Source organism: Rhinoraja longicauda, chromosome 3 (genome assembly GCF_053455715.1).
Source record: "Rhinoraja longicauda isolate Sanriku21f chromosome 3, sRhiLon1.1, whole genome shotgun sequence".
NCBI classification, from domain to species: domain Eukaryota; kingdom Metazoa; phylum Chordata; class Chondrichthyes; order Rajiformes; family Arhynchobatidae; genus Rhinoraja; species Rhinoraja longicauda.
This window is the reverse complement of record NC_135955.1, coordinates 96,287,819-96,313,679: the sequence shown is the minus strand read 5'-3', so window position 1 is coordinate 96,313,679 and position 25,861 is coordinate 96,287,819. Positions and strand designations below refer to the sequence as shown.

The 25,861-nt window shown below is 46.9% G+C and overlaps 1 protein-coding gene across 12 annotated transcripts in view; it reads left to right on the top strand.

The window, feature by feature from the left end:
- The window catches only part of LOC144592200 (sorbin and SH3 domain-containing protein 2-like), a 369,491-nt gene that overhangs the window by 307,827 nt on the left and 35,803 nt on the right, over positions 1-25,861 (top strand). For 11 of the 12 annotated variants that reach the window (XM_078396703.1, XM_078396699.1, XM_078396698.1 and 8 more), the window contains 5 exons: positions 8,666-8,769; positions 15,829-15,875; positions 18,397-18,511; positions 19,682-19,810; positions 23,259-23,462. In XM_078396703.1, the coding sequence (XP_078252829.1) occupies positions 8,666-8,769; positions 15,829-15,875; positions 18,397-18,511; positions 19,682-19,810; positions 23,259-23,462 (599 nt within the window). The remainder of the gene's footprint in view (positions 1-8,665; positions 8,770-15,828; positions 15,876-18,396; positions 18,512-19,681; positions 19,811-23,258; positions 23,463-25,861) is intronic. The other variant, XM_078396701.1, reaches the window with a different exon arrangement.

The following is a 25,861-nucleotide window of genomic DNA, read 5'->3' as shown; positions in this document are numbered from 1 at the left end:
TGCTGAGTTACTCCAGCATTTTGTGAATAAATACCTTCGATTTGTACCAGCATCTGCAGTTATTTTCTTATATATATATATATTATGTATGTATACAACACAAACACACACATGTGCATAAATACACGCACACACAATGCAACCAGCATGTTTCTAATTACTGGAGAATGTTGTTCAGTTGCAAGATCCCAGGTCTACTGAGAGCACCAGGTCTACTGAATGTTGTTCAGTTGCAAGAACCCAGGTCTGGCTTCACAATGATACTTCCTTCATATCACACAGGCGGATTTTCAGGCTGTGATCTAGGTTTTCAGCCATCACTTATCATTTCATGCTGTTATAGTTGGTCCCCGTTGAGGGAGGTGCAGTGGCCCAGCTAGTAGAGCCACTGCCTCACAGCACCTGAGACACCGGTTCGATCCCGACCTCGGGTGCTGTGTGCGTGGGGTTTGCACGTTCTCCTCGTGACCACGTGGGTTTTCTCCTGGCGATCCGGTTTCCTCCCACATCCCAAAGACGTGCGGCTTAGTAGGTTAATTGGCCCTCTGGTGCCTAGAGAGTGGGTGCAAAAGTGGGATAACATCGAACTAGTGTGAACGGGCGGTCGATGGTCATCGTGGACCCCGATGGTCAGAAGGGCCTGTGTATCCGTGCTGTGTCTCTAAACTAAACCAAGATAAACTAAACACATTTGAAATAAAATGTAATGGTTTATACCAAAAAGATAGACACAAAAAACTGGAGTAACTCAGCAGGTCAGGTAGCATCTCCGGAGAAGCACAATTGAAAATTGATCTGTTAACGGAAATATGTAGCGTTTGAGTTGAATTAAATCCATATTAGTTCGAATAACATACTTTGCAAAGTCAAGGGGGGAAATGAATTTCTCTGAGTCCCAATATTTACTATTCTTCCACTCATCTCCATGTTTCTCATCTGCATCCTTGAATGGACATCTGTCTTTCAGCTGTGTGTTCATTGCTCACCACTTTTATTTTGGTTTTGTGCGATCTTAACACGTGTGTCTCTCTGCATGCCGTTTTTGGTTTGTGTTGGCAAATTTGTGCAGCTTGAAAGCGGGGAAAATAAAAGTTACTTTATGGTTGCTAGCTCAGAGAGGAGCCACCAGGGTGAAGGTAAGATGGAGTTACGGGCTTGTCCAGAGATCAGTGATCACCTTCTTTCTATAATAATCGCGTGGTAGTATGCCATCTCTGAGCACAGCGATCTGCCTCAGTAGCAGCGCTACCTGCAGAGGGCGCTCTACAACATCTCAGAACTTGGGTCAGGTACGTCATCTTTAACACTGTCCTCTTGCCTCACCTTTACCCAACGTTGTGGCTGACATCCTGACTTCCATCTTTGTTCTCCCGTCCACCAGCTTCACCTTATTTCCTGCTTCTAACACTGGAATTACATAGAAAATAGGTGCAGTAGGAGTCTATTTGGCCAGACTCGCCAGAAGGCCCGGGCTGCCTACCGCGGAACTGTAGACTGAGGACCTGCCCAGAAGGTCCTTCTCGCCCACCAGCAGACCAAGCAAGGAAGACATAGAAACATAGAAAATACGTGCAGGAGGAGGCCATTCGGCCCTTCGAGCCGGCACAGCCCATTCATTGTGATCATGGCTGATCATCCACAATCAGTAACCCGTGCCTGCCTTCTCCCCATATCCCTTGATTCCGCTAGCCCCTAGAGCTCTATCTAACTCTCTTTTAAATTCATCCAGTGAATTGGCCTCCACTGCCCTCTGTAGCAGAGAATTCCACAAATTCACAACTCTCTGGGTGAAAAAGGTTCCTTCTCACCTCAGTTTTAAATGGTCAATTGTACGGTATGGTACTTCATTTGTCACACGTGCCGAGCTACAGTGAAATTCATTCTTGTATACAGTCAGTACAAGTATCACTATACATAAGGGGCGGCACGGTGGCGCAGCGGCAGAGTTGCTGCGTTACAGCGAATGCAGCGCCGGAGACTCAGGTTCGATCCTGACTACGGGTGCTGCACTGTAAGGAGTTTGTACGTTCTCCCCGTGACCTGCGTGGGTTTTCTCCGAGATCTTCGGTTTCCTCCCACACTCCAAAGACGTACAGGGTATGTAGGTTAATTGGCTGGGTAAATGTAAAAAATTGTCCCTAGTGGGTGTAGGATAGTGTTAATGTACGGGGATCACTGGGCGGCACGGACTTGGAGGGCCGAAAAGGCCTGTTTCCGGCTGTAGATATATGATATGATATGATATGATAAGCATATATATACATCTTAGATAAGCATCTCAGATACAGTACGTGTACAGCAGTAGCACACTGAGACCATATACAGAGTCTGCAGGAAAGAACTGCAGATGCTGGTTTAAATCAAAGGTAGACACAAAGTGCTGAAGTAACTCAGCGGGTCAGGCAGCATCTCGGGAGAGGAGGAATGGGTGAGGTTTCAGGTCGAGACCCTTCTTCAGACTGAAGAAGGGTCTCCACACTGCATCTCTGAACTAAACAGCTTCAGTCTGAAGAAGGGTCTCGATCCTAAACGTCACCCATTCCCTCTCTCCAGAGATGCTGCCCGTCCCGCTGAGTTACTCCAGCATTTTGAGTCTACCACCGTATACAGATTCGGCAGTGTGGGGCCATTTTCAAGTCCCAGTTGTTGTAAGTGCAGGGATCTTGACATGACCATGAAGGCCCGTTGTCATGGCGACGTTGCAGGGTGGGCTTGGCCAAGCTGGTAGCCGTGGTGACCTCTGCCGCTGCTCCACCGCTGTAGGCCGCGTGCGGTCCACGTGCTCGGCCTCCTGGAGCGGCACCCGGTCCAGCCGAGCCCCAGGCTGCTGCAGGGCCTCCAGCGGCCCACTCCCCCATCCAGGCCGTGCACTCCCTCCCTCCCGCTGCCGGCCTGCTCACCGGCCCTCCATCCAACTCCTTCTACTCTGGGCAGGCGAGCCGGGCCTTCCGGCCGGGTTCCGGTCAGCGGCAGGCGAGTCCCCCGGTATCCTGCAGGCCTTAAACATATAAAATTATAAAAGGACTGGACAAGCTAGATGCAGGAAAAATGTTCCCAATGTTGGTGGAGTCCAGAACCAGGGGCCACACAGTCTAAGAATGAAGGGGAGGCCATTTTAAACTGAGGTGAGAAGGAACATTTTCACCCAGAGAGTTGTGAATTTGTGGAATTCTCTGCCACAAAGATGTCTACTCCAAAGACGTACATGTTTGTAGGTTAATTGACTGGGTAAATGTAAATAATTGCCCCTAGTGTGTGTAGGATAGTGTTAATGTGCGGGGATCACTGGGCGGCGCGGACTTGGTGGGCCGAAGGGCCTGTTTCCACACTGTATCTCTGAACTAAACAGCACCCAGAGACCTGGGTTCGAATCTGTCTACGGGTGTTGTCTGTGTGTGGAGTTTGCACATTAAGGGGTTGGACACGTTAGAGGCAGGAAACATGTTCCCAATGTTGGGGGAGTCCAGAACAAGGGGCCACAGTTTAAGAATAAGGGGTAGGCCATTTAGAACTGAGATGAGGAAAAACTTTTTCAGTCAGAGAGTTGTGAATCTGTGGAATTTGTCTAGTGTTTATTGCTCTCTCCGTGACCGCATGGGTTTCCTCTGGGTGCTCGGTATTTTTTCCCCACATCCCAAAGACGTGCAGGTTTGCAGGTTAATTAACCTCTGTGAAAATTACCCCTGGTGTGTAGAGAGTGGATGGGAAAGTGGGAGAACATAGAACCAGTGTGAACAGGCCACACGACCATATGATATAGGAGCAGAATTAGGCCATTCAGCCCATCGAGCCTGCTCCACCATTTGATCATGGCTGATCTATTTTTCCCCTCTCAACCCCATTCTCCTGCCATCTCCCTGGAACCATTGACGCCTTTACAGGCGGTCGATGGTCGGTGTGGATTCGGTGGGCCGAAGGGCACGTTTCAATAGACAATAGGTGCAAGTGTAGGCCATTCGGCCCTTTGAGCCAGCACCGCCATTCAATGTGATCATGGCTGATCATTCTCAATCAGTACCCCGTTCCTGCCTTCTCCCCATATCCCCTGACTCCGCTATCCTTAAGAGCTCTATCTAGCTCTCTCTTGAATGCATTCAGAGAATTGGCCTCCACTGCCTTCTGAGGCAGAGAATTCCACAGATTCACAACTCTCTGACTGAAAAAGTTTTTCCTCATCTCCGTTCTAAATGGCCTACCCCTTATTCTTAAACTGTGGCCCCTGGTTCTGGACTTCCCCAACATCGGGAACAATCTTCCCGCATCTAGCCTCTCCAACCCCTTAAGAATTTTATATGTTTCTATAAGATCCCCCCTCAGTCTTCTGAATTCCAGCGAGTACAAGCCTAGTCTATCCAGTCTTTCTTCATATGAAAGTCCTGCCATCCCAGGGATCAATCAGGTGAACCTTAATCTTATATGTTTTGATAAGATCCCCTCTCATCCTTCTAAATTCCAGTGTATACAAGCCCAGCCGCTCCAGTTTCAATGCTCTCTGTTTAAAAACTAAAACCTAAAACTAAACAAAGGCGTGATGAGTGACAGATATTAAAGGGCTAGAATTACATTGCCATTACACAGTTACCAATGAAGCATTAATGGCTTCACATCCTATTTGAATGGTTAATAAAAGGGGACCTATAAAATGGTTAATAAAATGGTTAAACGGGGAGAACATGCAAACTCCGTACAGACAGTGGCACTGTCTGTACGGAGTTTGCACGTTCTCCCCGTGACCTGCGTGGGTTTTTCCCGGGATCTTCCGGTTTCCTCCCACACTCCAAAGAACTACAGTACAGTTTGTAAGTTAATTGGCTTGCTATAAGTGTAAATTGTCCCTGGTGTGTGTAGGATAGTGTTAATGTGCGGGGATCGCTGGTCGGTGCGGACCCGGTGGGCCGAAGGGCCTGTTTTTGTGCTGTATCTCTAAACTAAACTAAACTAAACTAATAATGGCTGGAGGAATATATTGTCACAGATTTGTTTTCAGCTTGTAGATCACAATGTTGTAATGGGTTGCTGGGCAACAGAGAACGTTTCCATTGATCAGAGAGCTCATCTCTTCAATCTGTGCCACGCGATCATGGAGTTATTTATTACATCTGGTGTTCCATTTTTGGTGACGGTCTGAGAGGCCATTTAGTTTAGAGATACAGCGCGTGAAACAGGCCCTTCCACCCACCGAGTCCGTGCAGACCAGCGATCCCCAGTAGCACACTAACACTACGCTACACACTAGTGACAATTTACAATTTTACCAAGGCCAATTAACCTACAAACCCACGCCTTTTTGGAGTGTGGGAGGAAACCAGAGCACCCGGAGAAAACCCACGCAGGTCACGGGGAGAACGTACAAACTGTACAGACAGCACCCGTAGTTAGGGTCGAACCTGGGTCTCTGGCGCTGTAAGGCAGCAACTCTACCGTTGCGCCACCGTGCCACCCTTATCAGGCATATTTTAAAAGTTAACAAACTGAGGTGAGAAGAAACTTTTTCACCCAGAGTTGTGAATTTGTGGAATTCTCTGCCACAGAGGGCAGTGGAGGCAAATTCCCTGGATAAATTTAAAAGAGAGTTAGATAGAGCTCTAGGGACTAGTGGAATCAAGGGATATGGGGAGAAGGCAGGCACGGGTTACTGATTGTGGATGATCAGCCATGATCACAATGAATGGCGGTGCTGGCTCGAAGGGCCAAATGGTTTCCTCCTGCACCTATTTTCTATGTTTCTAAATCTACAAGTGTTCTTAAAGTAACAAATAATTAAAATTCCCCAAAATAAAATGTGTGAACAAAAATTTGTCAAGGCATTGCCCCTTTTACAAATGGAACAGAGTGGGTTTTCAAAGCTAATCCAACTTCCACCGCCCCGTCAGAAGATTGATTCAGGAGTGGATTTTTTGCAAGGACGGTTTCATAGGGTGTTGAAACAATTCTGGAACATTCTTTGTGCAGGAAGGAACTGCAGATGCTGTTTCAAACCGAAGACAGACACAAAATGCCGGAGTAACCCAGCTGGACAGGCCGCATCTCTGGAGAGAAGGAACGGGTGACGTTTCGGGTCGAGCCCCTTCTTGAGATTGGAGTCTGAAGCCTCAGACAGTCACCAGACTGAGTCCGAAGAAGGGTCTCGACTAGGGTTGCCAACTGTCCCGTATTAGCCGGAACACCCCGTATATTGGGCTAAATTGGTTTGTCCCGTACGGGACCGCCCTTGTCCCGTATTAGGCCTGGGGGGCGCTGTAGGCCCGGACAGTGTAGGTCCGGACAGTGTAGGCCCGGAGGCCCGGGAGCCGCCTAACGGAGGTTGCATAGCAACCCGCCTCCCGGCCCAGACGGCCGCCATTGGGGGAGCGGGAGCACGTGGCCGCTGGCTGGGTGAGGTCACGTGGGGCGCGGGGCGGTGACGTCACCTTGTCCCTTATTTGGGAGTGAGATAGTTGGCACCAAAGATACTAGAGGAACAAGATAGACCACTCGACCCTAAAAGCCGTAGTACGTCAGGGTGCCATTTTAGTAGGCAGAAACTTGCAGAAACATTTTAAAAGAAAAATAACAAAAATCGTGTGAATTGATAGATAGGATATATTCTGCATTTTAATGGTATCGTCACACAATACTGTTCCCCCAAAACACTGATTACACTGCGAGAGGCATAGCGAACGGCGGGTTTTGCTTACTAAAATGGCTCCTTTGCGTACTACACTTCAGTACAGGCGATTTCAAGATGGACCACTCTGTTGAAATCGCCTGTACTGAGGTGCAGTACACAAAGGAACCATTTTAGTAGGCAAAACCCGCCATTCGTTATGCCTCTCGCACTGTAATCAGTGTTTTGGGGGAACAGTATGTGTGACGATACCATTAAAATGCAGAATATATCCCATCTATCAACTCACACACAGATTTTTGGTTGTTTTTCTTTTTAAATGTTTCTGCAAGTTTCTGCCTACTAAAATGGCGCCGTGACGTACTACGGTTTTTAGGGTCGAGTGGTCTATCTTGCTCCTCTATAATAATAATAATAAATGTTATTTGTCATATGTAGGTTGGCACAGGGTCAACTGTACAATGAAATGTATTTGACAAGACAACGGGTCACCTCAGCAGTAATATTCCAAGGATAAATAAGATTTTAAAAATGACATTAGTAAGGTAAAATGACAATATTAAAAATAGGTAAAAAGACAATATTAAAAATAATCAACATATATGATTTGAAATGTGTTTCTGAGTCCAGAGGCCTGATGTCCTGATGGTAGAAACTGTTCTTCAGTCTGGTGGTACGCACAGCCATACTCCTGTATCGTCTGCCTGACGGTAACAAGGAGAACAGCCTGCGTGCTGGGTGGCTGTGGTCCTTGATGATGGTGCGTGCCTTCCGCAGGCACCGCCGGTAGAGAATGTCCTGAATGGCCGGGAGACAGTTGCCAGTGGTGTGCTGTGCCGTCTTCTCCACTCTCTGTGGTGATTTGTGGCCGTGGGCAGAACAGTTCCCGTACCAGACTGTAATGCAGCCCGTCAGCAGGCTCTCGATGGTGCATCTGTGGAAGTTTGTGAGGATGCTGGCGTTCGTGCCAAACCTTGTTGGCATCTTTCTAGTATCTTTGGTTGGCAACCCCCTAGTCTCGACACGAAACGTCACCCATTCCCTTCTCTCTCCCTCCAGAGACGCTGCCTGACCGGCTGAGTCACTCCAGTCTATTTTGAGTCTATTTCTGGAACATTCTTTTTTTTTGGATTGAGGAAACTGCTGCTGTTGTCCATCGTTCCATAATGAGGTGGACTGTGAGGGCTGGTGACAACCGTCACTGCGACCACAACAGGCCCCCCTCCCCTCCCCTCTCCCCTCCCCTCTCCTCCTCTCCCCTCCCCTCCTCTCCCCTCCCCTCCCCTCTCCTCTCCCCCCTCCCCTTTCCCCTCCCCTCTCCCCTCCCCTCCTCTCCTCCTCCTCTCACCTCCCCTCCCCTCTCCCCTCTCCCCTCTCCCCTCTCCCCTCTCCCCTCTCCCCTCTCCCCTCTCCCCTCTCCCCTCTCCCCTCTCCCCTCTCCCCTCTCCCCTCTCCCCTCTCCCCTCTCCCCTCTCCCCTCCTCTCCCCTCGCCCCTCCCCTATCCCCTCCCCTCTCCCCCCTCCCCTCCTCCCCTCTCCTCTCCCCTCTCACCTCCCCTCCCCTCCTCTCCTCTCCCCTCCCCTCTCCCCTCCCCTCCCCTCTCCTCCCCTCCTCTCCTCCCCTCTCCCCTCCCACTCTGTGCAACCTGATGCCCTTCAATCTCTGGCTGTGCCTTCATCAGCAAAAAAAAACCCCCCGTGTGAAGTTGCTTCTAAACCGCCCACAGCTGGACTTTACCGTACGATTAATTTATCCATGGAAAACCTCGGGTCGGCGGAGGGCGCTGCAGAATCGCTGTGCTCAGAAATGGCAATGAACCTTTCTCTTTCCGAAACTTTGGGAATTTAGTCCGTGTAAAAACATCCCGGTCGTTCATTTGTAAATCCCGCCTCGGCGTTTTAATGTTATTTAATCTAAATTTTGACGGGTGTATTTTTATTTTCATTTTTAACCCGGGCCAGCCCGATTTAAGGGGGCTTCACGTCCCCACAGACTGGCCGACGATGTTTGGAGGCCGACGATTTATTTCATGACATTGCTTCTCTTCTTTCGAGTAGATCAGGATTCCTCTCATCGGACTGTCTCCGAAATGGGCAGAACGGCGCTGAAAGACCGCAGGGGGCTGATCCCTGATACACGTAGGAAACCAGATGGAAAAGAGGTAACAGTAAAAGCCTCGCACGCATTGAATGTTGCTTGACACGGAATGTTTTAGGCCGCAGTCACTTGGTCAAAGGACTTTGAAAATAAATAGTGCAACGGCCGGGCTATATTTAACCTAGACTAGAATCTCCTTCTCAGTTACAGCTGTGCCTTCCCCCCCCCCCCCCCCTCACCACCCACCACCTTCACATTCTTGTTTCTTCCTTGACACTCTGGTTTCATGGTGTTTACACAGTACTATGGTTACGTGTCTGAGTAGGAAGGTACTACAGTTTCTTGACTACAGTTTAATAACAGAGAATAACGGAGTACAGAGAAGGTTCACCAGATTGATCCCTGGGATGGCAGGACTTTCATATGAAGAAAGACTGGATAGACTCGGCTTGTACTCGCTGGAATTTAGAAGACTGAGGGGGGGATCTTATAGAAACTTACAAAATTCTTAAGGTGTTGGAGAGGCTAGATGCAGGAAGATTGTTCCCGATGTTGGGGAAGTCCAGAACAAGGGGTCACAGTTTAAGGATAAGGGGGAAGTCTTTTAGGACCGAGATGAGAAAACATTTCTTCACACAGAGAGTGGTGAATCTGTGGAATTCTCTGCCACAGAAGGTAGTTGAGGCCAGTTCATTGGCTATATTTAAGAGGGAGTTAGATGTGGCGCTTGTGGCTAAAGGGATCAGGGGGTATGGAGAGAAGGCAGGTACGGGATACGGAGTTGGATGATCAGCCATGATCATATTGAATGGCGGTGCAGGCTTGAAGGGCCGAATGGCCTACTCCTGCACCTATTTTCTATGTTTCTATGTTTCTAACTGCGAAAAAAATAATACTTACATTTTGGAAAAAACCAGCAACCCCCACAATTAAAATGTGGATTACAGAAATGACCGAGACCTTGCATTTGGAAAAAATAAGGTTTGCCTTAATTGACAAACCAGATCTATTTTTAAAAATATGGTCTCCATTTATTGAATTTTTAAAAAAGTAAATGGGTTTGACACAAAACTAAAATTTAAAACTAAAGTTAAAACTTGAGTTTAGGGTTGGATGTACAACTATACTCACTAGTTGAAGCCGTGTAAGAATTCTATAACCAGTTTGTCGTTTATTATTATTTGTACATATGCTTTAAAAAAATTTAAATTAAAAAAAATTTAAATTTAAAAAAATTTAAAGGGGTCCCTTTCAGAATGGCAGGCAGTAACTAGTGGGGTACCGCAAGGCTCAGTGTTGGGACCGCAGCTATTTACAATATAAATCAATGACTTGGATGAAGGGATTAAAAGTACCATTAGCAAATTTGCTGATGATACAAAGCTAGGTGGCAGTGTGAACTGTGAGGAAGATGCTATGAGGTTGCAGGGTGACTTGGACAGGTTGTGTGAGTGGGCGGATGCATGGCAGATGTAGTTTAATGTGGATAAGTGTGAAGTTATCCACTTTGGTGGTAAGAATAGGAAGGCAGATTATTATTTGAATGGTGTCAAGTTAGGAAAAGGGGACGTACAACGTGATCTTGGTGTCTTAGTGCATCAGTCACTGAAAGGAAGCATGCAGGTACAGCAGGCAGTGAAGAAAGCCAATGGAATGTTGGCATTTATAACAAGAGGAGTTGAGTATAGGAGCAAAGAGGTCCTTCTGCAGTTGTACAGGGCCCTAGTGAGACCGCACCTGGAGTACTGTGTGCAGTTTTGGTCTCCAAATTTGAGGAAGGATATTCTTGCTATTGAGGGCGTGCAGCATAGGTTTACTAGGTTAATTCCCGGAATGGCGGGACTGTCATATGTTGAAAGACTAGAGCGACTAGGTTTGTATACACTGGAATTTAGAAGGATGAGAGGGGATCTTATCGAAACGTATAAGATTATTAAGGGGTTGGACACGTTAGAGGCAGGAAACATGTTCCCAATGTTGGGGGAGTCCAGAACCAGGGGCCACAGTTTAAGAATAAGGGGTAGGCCATCTAGAACAGAGATGAGGAAAAACTTTTTTAGTGAGAGAGTTGTGAATCTGTGGAATTCTCTGCCTCAGAGGGCAGTGGAGGCCAAGTCTCTGAATGCATCCAAGAGAGAGCTAGATAGAGCTCTTAAGGATAGCGGAGTCAGGGGGTATGGGGAGAAGGCAGGAACGGGGTACTGATTGAGAATGATCAGCCATGATCACATTGAATGGCGGTGCTGGCTCGAAGGGCCGAATGGCCTCCTCCTGCACCTATTGTCTATTGTCTAAAAGAAGGAAGGATCTGCTGCTGCTGGTTCTCACCGACCGAAGATGAACACAAAATGCTGGAGTAACTCAGCGGAACCGGCAGCATCTCTGGAGAGAACCAGCGGCCACAGTTTAAGAATAAGGAGTAAAGGCCATTTAGACAATAGACAATAGGTGCAGGAGGAGGCCAATCGGCCCTTCGAGCCAGCACCACCATTCAATGTGATCGTGGCTGATCATTCTCAATCAGTACCCCGTTCCTGCCTTCTCCCCAAACCCCCTGACTCCGCTATCCTTAAGAGCTCTATCTAGCTCATTTAGGACTGAGATGAGGAAAAATCTTTTTCACCCAGAGAGTTGTGAAGCTGTGGAATTCTCTGCCTCAGAAGGCAGTGGAGGCCGATTCCCCGGATGCTTTCAAGGGAGAGTTAGATGGAGCTCTTGATGATAGCGGAGTCATTTAGAACGGAGATGAGGAAAAACTTTTTCAGTCAGAGAGTTGTGAATCTGTGGTATTCACTGCCTCAGAAGGCAGTGGAGGCCAATTCTCTGTGCATTCAAGAGAGAGCTAGATAGAGCTCTTAAGGATAGTCAAGGGATATGGGGAGAAGGCAGGTACTGATTGCGGATAATCAGCCATGATCACCGTGAATGGTGGTGCTGGCTCGAAGGGCCGAATAGCCTCCTCCTGCACCTATTGTCTATTGTATGGATGACGTTTGGGCTTGAGACCCCCGTTCTGGCTCTGGAGAAGGCTCTCGACCCGAAATGTCACCTATTCCTTCTCTCCAGAGGTGCTGCCTGTCCTGAGTTACTCCAACATTTTGTGTCTATCTCCGACGTTTACATATCTGTTGTGCTGCTGCAAGTAAGAATTTCATTGTTCCGTTTCGGGACATATGACAATGGAACACTCTTATAGACAATAGAAAATAGGTGCAGGAGGAGGCCATTCGGCCCTTCGAGTCAATGTGATCATGGCTGATCATTCTCAATCATGATGGAGTAAAGGTGGGGCAGCGGTAGAGTTGCTGCCTCACAGCGCCAGCTTCCATCGCGACCTCGGGTGCTGCCTGTGAGGAGATTTCACGTTCTCCCTGTGACCACGTGGGTTTCCTCCGGGTGCTCCAGTTTCCCCCCCACATCCCAAAGATGTGCGGGTTTGTAGGTCAATTGGCCCTCTGTAAATTGCCCATAGTGTGTACGACATAGAACTAATGTACCGGTGATCGATGGTTGGCGTGGGCACGGTGGGCCGAAGGGCCTGTTTCCATGCTGTATCTCTAAACTAAACAGTGCCAAGGGAACCGGGTGCTCCGGATTCCTCCCACATCACAAAATCGTGCAGGTTTGTAGGTTAATTGACCCTCCGCAAAATAGACAATAGACAATAGACAATAGGTGCAGGAGTAGGCCATTCAGCCCTAAGAGCCAGCACCGCCATTCAATGCGATCATGGCTGATCACTCTCAATCAGTACCCCGTTCCTGCCTTCTCCCCATACCCCCTCACTCCGCTATCCTTAAGAGCTCTATCCAGCTCTCTCTTGAAAGCATCCAACACAGGGTTGAGACCCCCATTCTGGCTCTGGAGAAGGATCTCGACCCGAAATGGCCCCTAGTGTGTAGGAAGTGGATGAGAAAGTGGGATATCATGGAACCAGGAAGCGTGGTCTGCATCGGCTATGTGGGCCGAAGGGCCTGTTGCCATGCTGTACCCGTGGCAGCTATGTTCTCTAGACTTCAAAAAGGTCATCAGGTATTGGAGTAGAACTAGGCTTTTCAGCCCATCAATTCTACTCCGCCATTCAATCATGGCTGATCTATGTCTCCCTCTCAACCCCATTCTCCTGCCTTCTCCCCATAACCGCTGATACACGCACTAATCATGAATCTATCAATGTCTGCCCTTAAAAATATCCACTGACTTGGCCTCCACCGCCTTCTGTGGCAAAGAGTTCCACAGGTTCACCGCCCTCTGACTAAAGAAATTTCTCCTCATCTCCTGAGAAAAAACTTTTTCACCCAGAGTTGTGAATTTGTGGAATTCTCTGCCACAGAGGGCAGTGGACGCAAAATCACTGGATGGATTTAAGAGAGAGTTAGATAGAGCTCTAGGGGCTAGTGGAATCAAAGGATATGGGCAGAAGGCAGGCACGGGTTACTGATTGGGGATGATCAGCCATGATCACAATGAATGGCGGTGCTGGCTCGAAGGGCCGAATGGCCTCCTTCTGCACCTATTTTCTATGTTTCCTGCTTCTTGCCGATTAATTAATTTTAAGAAGCATAGAAACATAGAAACATAGAAAATAGGTGCAGGAGTAGGCCATTCGGCCCTTCGAGCCTGCACCGCCATTCAATATGATCATGGCTGATCATCCAACTCAGTATCCCGTACCTGCCTTCTCTCCATACCCCCTGATCCCTTTAGCCACAAGGGCCACATCTAACTCCCTCTTAAATATAGCCAAAGAACTGGCCTCAACTACCCTCTGTGGCAGAGAATTCCACAGACTCACCACTCTGTGTGAAGAAATGTTTTCTCATCTCGGTCCTAAAAGACTTCCCCCTTATCCTTAAGCTGTGACCCCTGGTTCTGGACTTCCCCAACATCGGGAACAATCTTCCCGCATCTAGCCTCTCCAACCCCTTAAGAATTTTATATGTTTCTATAAGATCCCCCCTCAGTCTTCTAAATTCCAGCGAGTATAAGCCTAGTCTATCCAGTCTTTCTTCATATGAAAGTCCTGCCATCCCAGGGATCAATCTGGTGAACCTTCTCTGTATTCCCTCTATGGCTAGAAGGTCTTTCCTCAGATTAGGAGACCAAAACTGTACACAGTTTATATGTTCCAAGTTTGATCCTGACCTCGGGTGCAGTCTGTGTGGAGTTTGCACATTCTCCCTGTGACCACGTGGGGTTCATAAGTCAGGAGCAGAATTAGGCCTTTCAGCCCATCGAGTCTACCCCGCCATTCAATCATGACCAATCTATCTCTCCCTCTCAACCCCATTTTGTTTTTTGGGGTTTTTAAAAAAAATAATTTTATTTGTCAAATGTAGGTTGGCATGAAATGTATTTGACAAGACAACGGGTCACCTCAGCAGTAATATTCCAAGGATAAATAAGATTAAAAAAATGACATTAGTAAGGTAAAAAGACAATATTAAAACTAGGTAAAAAGACAATATTAAAAATAGGTAAAAAGACAATATTAAAAATAATCAACAATATATGATGTGAAATGTGTTTATGAGTTCAGAAGCCTGATGGCCTGATGGTAGAAACTGTTCTTAAGTCTGGTGGTACGCGCAGCCATACTCCTGTATCGTCTGCCTGACGGTAACAAGGAGAACAGCCTGCGTGCTGGGTGGCTGTGGTCCTTGATGATGCTGCGTGCCTTCCACAGGCACCGCCGGTAGAGAATGTCCTGAATGGCCGGGAGACAGTTGCCAGTGGTGTGCTGTGCCGTCTTCACCACTAACTCTCTGTAGTGATTTGTGGCCGAGGGCAGAACAGTTCCCGTACCAGACTGTAATGCAGCCCGTCAGCAGGCTCTCGATGGTGCATCTGTAGAAGTTTGTGAGGATGCTGGCGTTCATGCCAAACTTCCTCAGTCTGCTCAGGAAAAAGAGCCGCCGGCGGGCCTTCTTTGTTATTCCACGATTTCTAGAGCCACCTCCTTAAGTACCCTGGGATGCAGACCATCAGGCCCTGGGGATTTATCAGCCTTCAGACCCATCAGTCTACCCAACACCATTTCCTGCCTAATGTGGATTTCCTTCAGTTCCTCCGTCAACCTAGGATCTCTGGCCACTAGAACATCTGGGAGATTGTTTGTATCTTCCTTAGTGAAGACAGATCCAAAGTACCGGTTTACCCATTAGTCTCTTAAATACCGATTGGAGAGCAGGAGAAATGAGGATGCAATCTTAGAGGTGCATAAAATCACGAGGGGAATAGATCGGGTAGATGCACAGAGTCCTTTACCCAGAGAAGGGGAAATCGAGAACCACAGGACATATGTTTAAGGTGAGGGGGGAAAGATTTAATAGCAACCTGACACGTCACAGTGAAATTCTTTGTTTTACATACCATACAAAATTTTTACACAAAGGGTGGTGGGTGTATGGAACAAGCTGCCAGAGGAGGTAGTCGAGGCAGGGACTATCGCAACGTTTAAGAAACATTTCGACAGGTACAAGGATAGGACAGGTTTAGAGTCAAGAGTGTTTTATTGTCATGTGTCCCAGGCAGAACAATAAAATTCTTACTTGCAGCAGCACAACAGAATATGTAAACATAGTACACTGCAAAACAATATAATAAACTTATATAGGTATGTGTGTGTGTGTGTGGCCAAACATACAGGCAGGTGGGACTAGTGTAGATGGGGCATGTTGGTCGGTGTGGGCAAGCTGGGCTGAAGGGCCTGTTTCCACACTCTATCACTCTATGACAATAGACAATAGACAATAGGTGCAGGAGGTGGCCATTCGGCCCTTCAAGCCAGCACCGCCATTCAATGTGACCATGGCTGATCATTCTCAATCAGTACCCCGTTCCTGCCTTCTCCCCATACCCCCTGACTCTGCTATCCTTAAGAGCTCTATCTAGCTCTCTCTTGAGTGCATTCAGAGAATTGGCCTCCACTGCCTTCTGAGGCAGAGAATTCCACAGATGACTTGGAATTCTCAATGGCATTCTTTAAATCCTTTTTTAATATTGCAAAATTTTCAGTGCATCACACCAGTGCCATCACGTCAGTGACATAATCTTACACACGTGGCCATATGTTTATTGCTTAATAAGTGTCTTTACATTGAAACCTATTTTCTCTTCACAGCGGCAGCCCGCGAAAGCAATTTATGATTTTAAGGCTCAAACAGCAAAGTAAGTGGTGTTGATGTTTTTCACTATTACGGGTTATTTGTTTGTGAATCTAATGCTTGCAAACTTGGATCCTTCATCAGGGGATTTTATGAAAAGTTCCACCTTGAATCCACAATGTCAGCAAATTTAGCTTAGTTTAGGAAAGGTATCGTGGAACATGGAACACAGTACATGAAGACAGACACAAAAAGCTGGAGTAACTCAGCGGGTCAGGCAGCATCTCTGGAGAAAAGGAATAGGTGATGTTTCCGGTCGAGACCCTTCTGGCAGGACTTTCATATGAAGAAAGACTGGATAGACTCGGCTTGTACTCGCTGGAATTTAGAAGATTGAGGGGGGATCTTATAGAAACTTACAAAATTCTTAAGGGGTTGGACAGGCTAGATGCAGGAAGATTGTTCCCGATGTTGGGGAAGTCCAGAACAAGGGGTCACAGTTTAAGGATAAGGGGGAAGTCTTTTAGGACCGAGATGAGAACGTTTTTTTTCACACAGAGAGTGGTGAATCTGTGGAATTCTCTGCCACAGAAGGTAGTTGAGGCCAGTTCATTGGCTATATTTAAGAGGGAGTTAGATGTGGCCCTTGTGGCTAAAGGGATCAGGGGGTATGGAGAGAAGGCAGGTACGGGATACTGAGCTGGATGATCAGCCATGATCATATTGAATGGCGGTGCAGGCTCGAAGGGCCGAATGGCCTACTCCTGCACCTATTTTCTATGTTTCTATGTTTCTTCTCGACCTGAAACATCACCCATTCCTTCTCTCCAGAGATGCTGCCTGTCCCGCTGAGTTACTCCAGCTTTTTGTGTCCATCTTCGGTTTAATCTGCAGTTCCTTCCTGCGCAGAGCAGTACAGCACAGGAACGGGCCATTCAGCCTAAGTGTCTGTGCCGAACATGATGCCAAGATAAACTAATCTCCTCTGCCTGCACATGATCGATATTCCTCCATTCCCTGCATATCCATGTATTTATCCATCAGTCTTATAAATGCCGTCATTGTATCTGCCTCACACAGGATGACGATGTCTGGAAGGAAGTACTGAAAAGTATAAAATCCTGTTCTATTAATTCTAGGCTACAACTGATTCAATTCAAGGTTATACACAGATTACACTACTCTAAGGTTAAGCTGCATAAAATCTTTCCTGATCTCTCACCTTTGTGTAATAGATGCAAGACCGCTGAGGGTACACTCGCTCACCACTTTTGGACTTGTCCAAAACTTCACAACTTTTGGTGTCTTTTATTTCAATGGTACTCCACTGTTTTAAACGTCACTTTAACTCCGGACCCTGAAACTGCTCTATTCGGGTATTCCACAACGCTTGAGAAGCTAGACCATAATGCTCGCACAATCTTGGTTTATGGTATGGTAATTGCCAACAGATGTATTTTGAAACTATGGAAATCAGACTCTGCTCCTCAGTTTGAGACTTGGTTAAGAGAATTAATGGGCATATTACACGTAGAGAGGTTGAGATATGAATTGTCTGGCAACCCTCAAAAGTTCTTCAACATATGGAACCCAGTGCTGCAGCATATTAAGGACAAGTAAAACTATCCCCTCAATGCCACAGGCTTTTGTACCTTCTTTGAATCCAGCAGTGAAAATACTGAAATATTTGACTTGTGAAAATTACCTTGCCTCGTGTTTTTGTGCATTTGTCTTTTTTTGTTACATTGTAGTTATGTTTTTTTAAAATGTATTTTTATTTATTTATTTGTTTGTTTTTGTTTGTTTGTTTTTATGATTATGTAGGGAAGGGGAGGGATGGGGTTTACTGTTGTTGTTATATGCATTGTAATCAATTATAAAATAAAAAAATTAAGAAAAAAAAAATACAGGAACCACAGAATCTATGGAGCTAACAGGTCCAGGAGATCGCTGGTCGGCACGGACTGGGTGGGCCGAAGGGCCTGTTTCCACGCTGTATCTCTAAACTAAAATGGCGTATCTCTAAGCAATCCAAACCCCATGTTACTTTTTTCGTTTAGTTGAGTTCATTCTATTGTCACATGTACCGAGGTGCAGTGAAAAGCTTCATCGTACACCAGTTATATTATTAATTTATGTAGGAGGTATGTGTGCCCATGGCAGGCTGACGTGTGTTCTGAATGTAAAATGTAAATGTAAAAAACCTTTATTGTCACCACACAAAGTACAGCGAAATTAAAGCAGTCCAGATGGTGCAATCACACACAGCAGAGAGCACAAAGGATAGTCTGAATCTGAAGAAGGGTCTCGACCCGAAACGTCACCCATTCCTTCTCTCCCGAGATGCTGCCTGACCCGCTGAGTTACTCCAGCATTTTGTGAATAAATACCTTCGATTTGTACCAGCATCTGCAGTTATTTTCTTATAGTACAAAGGATAAACCTTTATCCATAACAAGCTACTGAATTAAACAAACTGACCTCTAATGTAAATACAGACAAAACAATTACCATACAGTCAAGGCAGTGTACAGTGCAATCAAGACAGGAAGTTATTGATATGTTTAAAACATGTTTTCTTACAGGGAATTACCATTCAAGAAAGGGAGCATTGTCTACATAATTAGACAAATAGATCAGAATTGGTTTGAAGGAGAACAGCATGGAGCAGTTGGAATATTTCCCATTTCATACGTTGAGGTTTGTAACTTTCTTCTTTAGATTTTTTAGATTTAGAGATACAGCGCAGAAACAGGCCCCTTCGGCCCACCGGGTCCACACCGCCCAGCGATCCCCGCACACTAACACTAGTCCTACACCCACTAGGGACAATTTTTACATTTGCCCAACCAATTAACCTACAAACCTGCACGTCTTTGGAGTGTGGGAGGAAACCGAAGATCTCGGAGAAAACCCACGCAGGTCACGGGGAGAACGTACAAACTCCGTACAGACGGCGCCCATAGTCGGAATCGAACCCGGGTCTCCGGCGCTGCATTCGATGTAAGGCAGCAACTCTACCGCTGCGCCACCGTGCAGTTGTGGTACAAGTTCAAAAGTGATAGGAGCAGAATTAGGCCATTCAGCCCATCCGCCATTCAATCCTGGCTGATATATCCCTCCCTCCTGACCCCATTCTCCTGCCTTCTCCCCATAACCCCTGACACCCGCACGGATCAAGAATCTGTCAATCTCTGCCTTAAAAATATCCATTGACTTGGCCTCCACAGCCTTCTGTTGCAAAGAATTCCACAGATTCACCACCCTCTGGCTAAAGAAATTCCTCCTCGTCTCCTTCCTAAAGGAACGTCCTTTAATTCTGAGGCTGTGCCCTCTAGTCCTAGACTCTCCCACTAGTGTAAACATCCTCTCCACATCCACTCTATCCAAGCCTTTCACTATTTGGCAAGTTCGATGACGTCCCCCCTCATCCTTCTAAACTCCAGCGAGTACAGGCCCAGTGCTGACAAACGCTCATCATAGGTTAACCCACTCATTCCTGGGATCATTTTTGTAAACCTCCTCTGGACCTTCTCCAGAGCCAGCACATCCTTCCTCAGATATGGGGCCCAAAATTGCTCACAGCGCTCCAAATGCGGTCTGACCAGCGCCTCATAGAGCCTCAGCATTACATCCCTGTTTTCGTATTCTAGTCCTCTCTACATAAATACTCGCATTGCGTTTGCCTCCTTTGCTAACGATTCGACTTGCAGAATAACGTTTTTTGGGGAATCCAGCACCAGCATTCCCAAGAAAATAGTCTAGGCCTTTATTCCTTGTTTTGGTCCAATTTCGCCAACCGTGTTGACGAAATTGGACAATTGGTCACAGTGTTGGTTGTTGATTGTGGAGAACTCTTAACTCTTACAGAAGCTGCCAGTAGTGGAAAAGGCTCAGCCAGCCCGGCCCCCACCCCCATCTGAGGCCAGGGACTTCGGGGAAGCGATCGCTAAATATAACTTCAACGCCGATACAAACGTGGAACTATCCCTGAAGAAGGTAATCTTTTCCTTTAGTTTAATTTAGAGATAGAGTGTGGAAACAGGCCCTACTACGGCCCACAGAGTCCGCGCCGACCTGCGATCCCCGCACAGTAACACGGCAACAATTTACAACCATTTAGTGGTTTTGCAGATAGTGAAGATGGTTGTGGACGATTGCAGCGGGATCTGGATCGATTGGCCAGGTGGGCGGAGGAATGGTTGATGGAATTTAATACAGAGAAGTAAGTGTGAGGGGTTGCATTTTGGGACGTCGAACAAGGGCAGGGCCTACACAGTAAATGGTAGGCCTCTGGGTAGTGTAGAGCAGAGGGATCTAGGAGTACAAGTGCATGGTTCCTTGAAGGTCGAGTCGCAGGTAGATTAGGTGATCAAAAAGGCTTTTGGCACTTTGGCCTTCATCAGTCAGAGTATTGAGTGTAGACGTTGGGAGGTCGTGTTGCAGTTGTATAAGACGTTGGTGAGGCCGCATTTAGAATATTGTGTTCAGTTCTGGGCTCCATGTTATAGGAAAGATATTGTCAAGCTTGAAAGTTACCCCTCGGATTCCGAGGGGATAACTTTTTCACACAGAGGGTGGTGGGTGTATGGAACAAGCTGCCAGAGGAGGTAGTTGAGGCTGGGACTATCCCATTGTTTAAGATGCAGCCGGACAGGTACATGGATAGGACAGGTTTGGATGGTCATGGACCAAGCGCGGGCAAGTTGGGACTAGGGTAACTGGGACATTGTTGGCCGGTGTGGGCAAGTTGGGCCGAAGGGCCTGTTTCCACACTGTATCACTCATGACTCTATGGCTCCATGACCAAGTATACAAACCCAAGACAATTAATCTACATACCGGTACATCTTTGTGGAGTGTGGGAGGAAACCAGAGCACCCGGAGAAAACCCACGCAGGTCATGGGGAGAACGTACAAACTCCGTACAGGCAGCACCCGTAGTCGGGATCGAACCCGTGTCTCTGGCGCTGCAAGCGCTGTAAGGCGGCAAATCGACCGCTGTGCCAACACGCCGCCGAAATCTTGGAAAGTTGAGTTCTAGATTGCTTGTTGCTTGGTTCCTCAACGTACGCCACTCCTTTCAGACGGGCGGGCACAGGATCTGTTCCCAGGCTGCATCTATCGATCCAACAAAATAAAATGACCAATGCTCGAAGGGCCGAATGGCCTCCTCCTGCACCTATTGTCTATTGTCTATTGAACAGTTGGAAACAGCATTATCCACCCCACCTTTGTAAAAAGCCTCACACATCACAAGATCACAAGTAATAGGAGCAGAATTAGGCCATTCGGCCCATCAGGTCTACTCCACCACGGCTGATCTTTCCATGACCCCTTGACACCCTTACTATTTAAGAATCTATCTATGCCTTAAAAATATCCACTGACGGCCTCCAGAACCTTCTGCGGCAAAGAATTCCACAGATTCACCACCCTCTGACTAAAGAAACTACGCCTCGTCACCTTCCTAAAGGAACGTCCTTTAATTCTGAGGCTGTGACCTCTGGTACTCTAAATCTGTATCTGTATCTCTAAATCTAAATCTAAATCTACTAGACTCTCCCACTAGTGGAAACATCCTCTCCACATCCACTCTATCCAGGCATTTCACTATTCGGCAAGTTTCAATGAGGGCTCGTCTTGACCTGAAACTTGATAAGTAACGGGTGTCAGGGGTTATGAGGAGATGGCTGGAGAATGGGGTTGAGAGGGAAAGATAGATCGGCCATGATTGAATGGCGGAGTGGACTTGATGTGCTGAATGACTTAATTCTGTTCCTTATGACCTGATGAAACATCACCTATTGCCTTTCTCCAGAGATGCTGCCTGTCCCGTTGAGTTACTCCAGCATTTTATGTCTATAGGAACATAGAAAATAGGCGCCTTTGGGCCCTTCGAGCCTGTACGCACCGCCATTCAATATGATCATCGCTGATCATCCACAATCAGTACCCCGTTCCTACCTTCTCCCCATTTCTCTTGATTCTGTTAGATCTAAAAGCTATATCTAACTCTCTCTTAAATATATCCGGTGAATTGGCCTCCATTGCCTTCTGTGGCAGAGAATCCCACAGATTCACAACTCTTTGGGTGAAAAAGTTTTTCCCCATGTCAGTCCGAAATGGCCTAGCCCTTATCCTTAAACTGTGATGCCTGGTTCTGGGCTCCCCCAACATGGGGAACATTTTTCCTGCTTCTAGCCTGTCCGATCCCTTTAAGAATTGTATATAGAAACATAGAAACATAGAAAATAGGTGCAGGAGTAGGCCATTCGGCCCTTCGAGCCTGCACCGCCATTCAATATGATCATGGCTGATCATCCAACTCAATATCCCGTACCTGCCTTCTCTCCATACCCCCTGATCCCTTTAGCCACAAGGGCCACATCTAACTCCCTCTTAAATATAGCCAATGAACTGGCCTCAACTACCTTCTGTGGCAGAGAATTCCACAGATTCACCACTCTCTGTGTGAAAAAAAACGTTCTCATCTCGGTCCTAAAAGACTTCCCCCTTATCCTTAAACTGTGACCCCTTGTTCTGGACTTCCCCAACATCGGGAACAATCTTCCTGCATCTAGCCTGTCCAACCCCTTAAGAATTTTGTAAGTTTCTATAAGATCCCCCCTCAATCTTCTAAATTCCAGTGAGTACAAGCCAAGTCTATCCAGTCTTTCTTCATATGAAAGTCCTGCCATCCCAGGAATCAATCTGGTGAACCTTCTCTGTACTCCCTCTATGGCAAGAATGTCTTTCCTCAGATTAGGAGACCAAAACTGTACGCAATACTCCAGGTGTGGTCTCACCCAATGCCCTGTACAACTGCAGCAGAACCTCCCTGCTCCTATACTCAAATCCCCTCGCTATGAATGCCAACATACCATTCGCTTTCTTCACTGCCTGCTGCACCTGCATGCCTACTTTCAATGACTGGTGTACCACGACACCCAGGTCTCGTTGCATCTCCCTTTCTCCTAATCGGCCACCATTCAGATAATAGTCTGCTTTCCTGTTCTTGCCGCCAAAGTGGATAACCTCACATTTATAATGGCTCATCGTCCAAAATCAGCACCCCGTTCCCGCTTTCTCCCCATATCTCTTGATTCTGTTAGATCTAAAAGCTATATCTAACTCTCTCTTAAATATATCTGGTGAATTGGCCTCCATTGCCTTCTGTGGCAGAGAATCCCACAGATTCGCAACTCTTTGGGTGAAAAAGTCTTTCCCCATCTCAGTCCGAAATGGCCGACCCCTTATCCTTAAACTGTGAAGCCTGGTTCTGGGCTCCCCCAACATGGGGAACATTTTTTCCCTGCATCTAGCCCTGTCCGACCCCTTTAAGAATTGTATATGTTTCTTAAAGAAAAGACCCTCTGTTCTTCAGTGTAAACCAGCATCTGCGGTTCCTCTCTACACCTGTAGCTGAGTTCTCTGGTCTTCTCAGGGCGAACGGGTGATCCTTGTCAGGCGGGTTGATCAGAACTGGTACGAAGGAAGGATCCCGGGAACAAATCGGCAAGGCATCTTCCCAATCACCTACGTGGACGTACTCAAGAAAGTACAAGGGAAGAACACAGCAGAATGCCTCAGCCATTGTATGCCTCTGAACTTTCCGAACGATAGAAGCCACAGCCTAGGATCAACAAGGGTAAGCACCCCGTCACATAATTGAGCAACTTCCATCGTTATCTTTAAGCAACGGTTCTATTTATAAAAGGTTTGTTTGTATTTAAATATACATCGATCAGCCAAAACATCATGACCTGACGAGCCAAAAACATTATGACCACCTGCCTAATATGCTGTTGGTCCTCCGTGTGCAGCCCCATACGCAGCAGGGTGCGATGCACTGTGTATTGTGACACATTCCTCTCGTGACCACCATTAAGATTTTCCGTGACTTGTGCCACAGTCGACCTTCTGTCGGTTCGGACCAGACGGGATAGCCTTCGTTGCCCTCGCGCATCGATGAGCCTTGGGCGCCCAACACCCTGTCTGTCGCCGGTTTGTGGTTTGTCCCTCCTCGGACCACTGTCGGTAGGTACTCACCACTGCTGACCGGGAGCACCCCACAAGCCTTGCCGTTTCAGAGATGCTCTGACCCAGTCGTCTGGCCATAACAATTTGGCCCTTGTCAATGTCGCTCAGGTCTTTACTCCTGCCCATTTCTCCTGCATCCAACACATCAACTTCAAGAACTGACTGTTCACTTGCTGCCTAATATATCCCACCCCTTGACAGGTGCCATTGCAACAAGATAATCAATGTTATTCGCTTCGCCTGTCAGTGGTCATAATGTATTGGCTGATCGGCGAATATTGTCTTGCTAAATTCAGATGCAGGGAAGTTTGGAGCGGAAATACAAGATCCAGAAACGATGGGTTGGAAAATAAATGGAATCTTTCATCTAATTTTCATATTTTAATAGACAACTTTTCAGGTCAGGACCCTTCTTGACAGGAAGTGCCTGTAAAGTCATTTATCCCGACCAGAAAAGTCACCTATCCATGTTCTCCAGAGATGTATAGGAAGGAACTGCAGATGCTGATTTACACCGAAGATAGGCCCTAAATGCCAGAGTAACTCAGCGGGACAGGCAGCATCTCTGGGGAGAAGGAGTGGGTGACGTTTCGGGTCGTGTCCTTTCTCCAGACTGAGAGTCGGGGAGAGGGGAACGAGAAATATAGAAAGTACTCAGAACAAGTGAACGAAAGTTATGCGGAAAGCAACGATGTTCAAGGATGATGCCTGGCCCGCTCCGTTACTCCAGCACTTTGTGTCTTTTCTCACGAACCAGCATCCGCAGTTCCTTGTGTTCACATTTCTTCTGTTTAACCATCTGTATCGTCACATGAAAAAACTTTGTAGATGCCTGAATTAGTGGTTGTAAACCACAGGAAGAAGTTGGTCAGACTTGGATTATTTCGTCAGTCTGGCGAAGGGTCTCGACCCAAAATGTCACCCATTCCTTCTCTCCATAGATGCTACCTGACCCGCTGAGTTACTCCAGCATTTTATGTCTATCTTGGATTATTTCCTTTGGAATAGAAACATAGAAAATAGGTGCAGAAGGAGGACATTTGGCCCTTCGAGCCAGCACCGCCATTTGTTGTGATCGTGGCTGATCATCCACAATCAGTAACCCGTGCCTGCCTTCTCCCCATATCCATTGATTCCGCTAGCCCCCAGAGCTCTCTTTTAAATTCATCCAGTGAATTGGCCTCCACTGCCCTCTGTGGCAGAGAATTCCACAAATTCACAACTCTCTGAGTTAAAAGGTTTTTTCTCACCTCAGTTTTAAATTCTTATTCTTAGACTGTGGCCCCTGGTTCTGGATTCCCCCAACATTGGGAACATTATTCCTGCATCCAGCTTGTCCAGTCCTTTTATAATTTTATACGTCTCTATAAGATCCCTTCTCATCCTTCTAAATTCCAGTGAATACAAGCCCAGTCTTTCCAATCTTTCCTCATATGTCAGTCCCGCCATCCCGGGGATTAACCTCGTGAACCTACTCAATAGCAAGGACGTCCTTCCTCAAATTAGGAGACCAAAACTGCACACAATACTCCAGGTGCGGTTTCACCAGGGCCCTGTACAACTGCAGAAGGACCTCTTTACTGCAATACTCAAATCCTCAAATGCTGGAGGGCCTGATATCAAAGTATATCAAATAATGAGGCATAGATAGAGTGGACTGTCAGGGTGGTAATGTCAAGGTCTGGAGGGCATAGCTATAAGTTAAGAAGGGCAAAGTTTAACGGAGATGCCATAAGAGATCAGAGCATGGAAAATCAAATGCTAGAGGGCATAGCTATAAGGTTAGAGGGAGTCAGACTCTACTTACAGAACCAGATCCATTAAGTTCAAACTCTGCATTATCACCAGCAGAGGTATTTTTACACGGTGGCATGGGGTGCAGCCATCTTTAAAAAGTTAACAACTTTATGCTTCATGGATGGAAGCAGAGGGTGAAACCAACCTCCCTTCCACTGACTCCATCTACACCTCACGCTGCCTCGGCAAGGCCAGCAGCACAATCAAGGA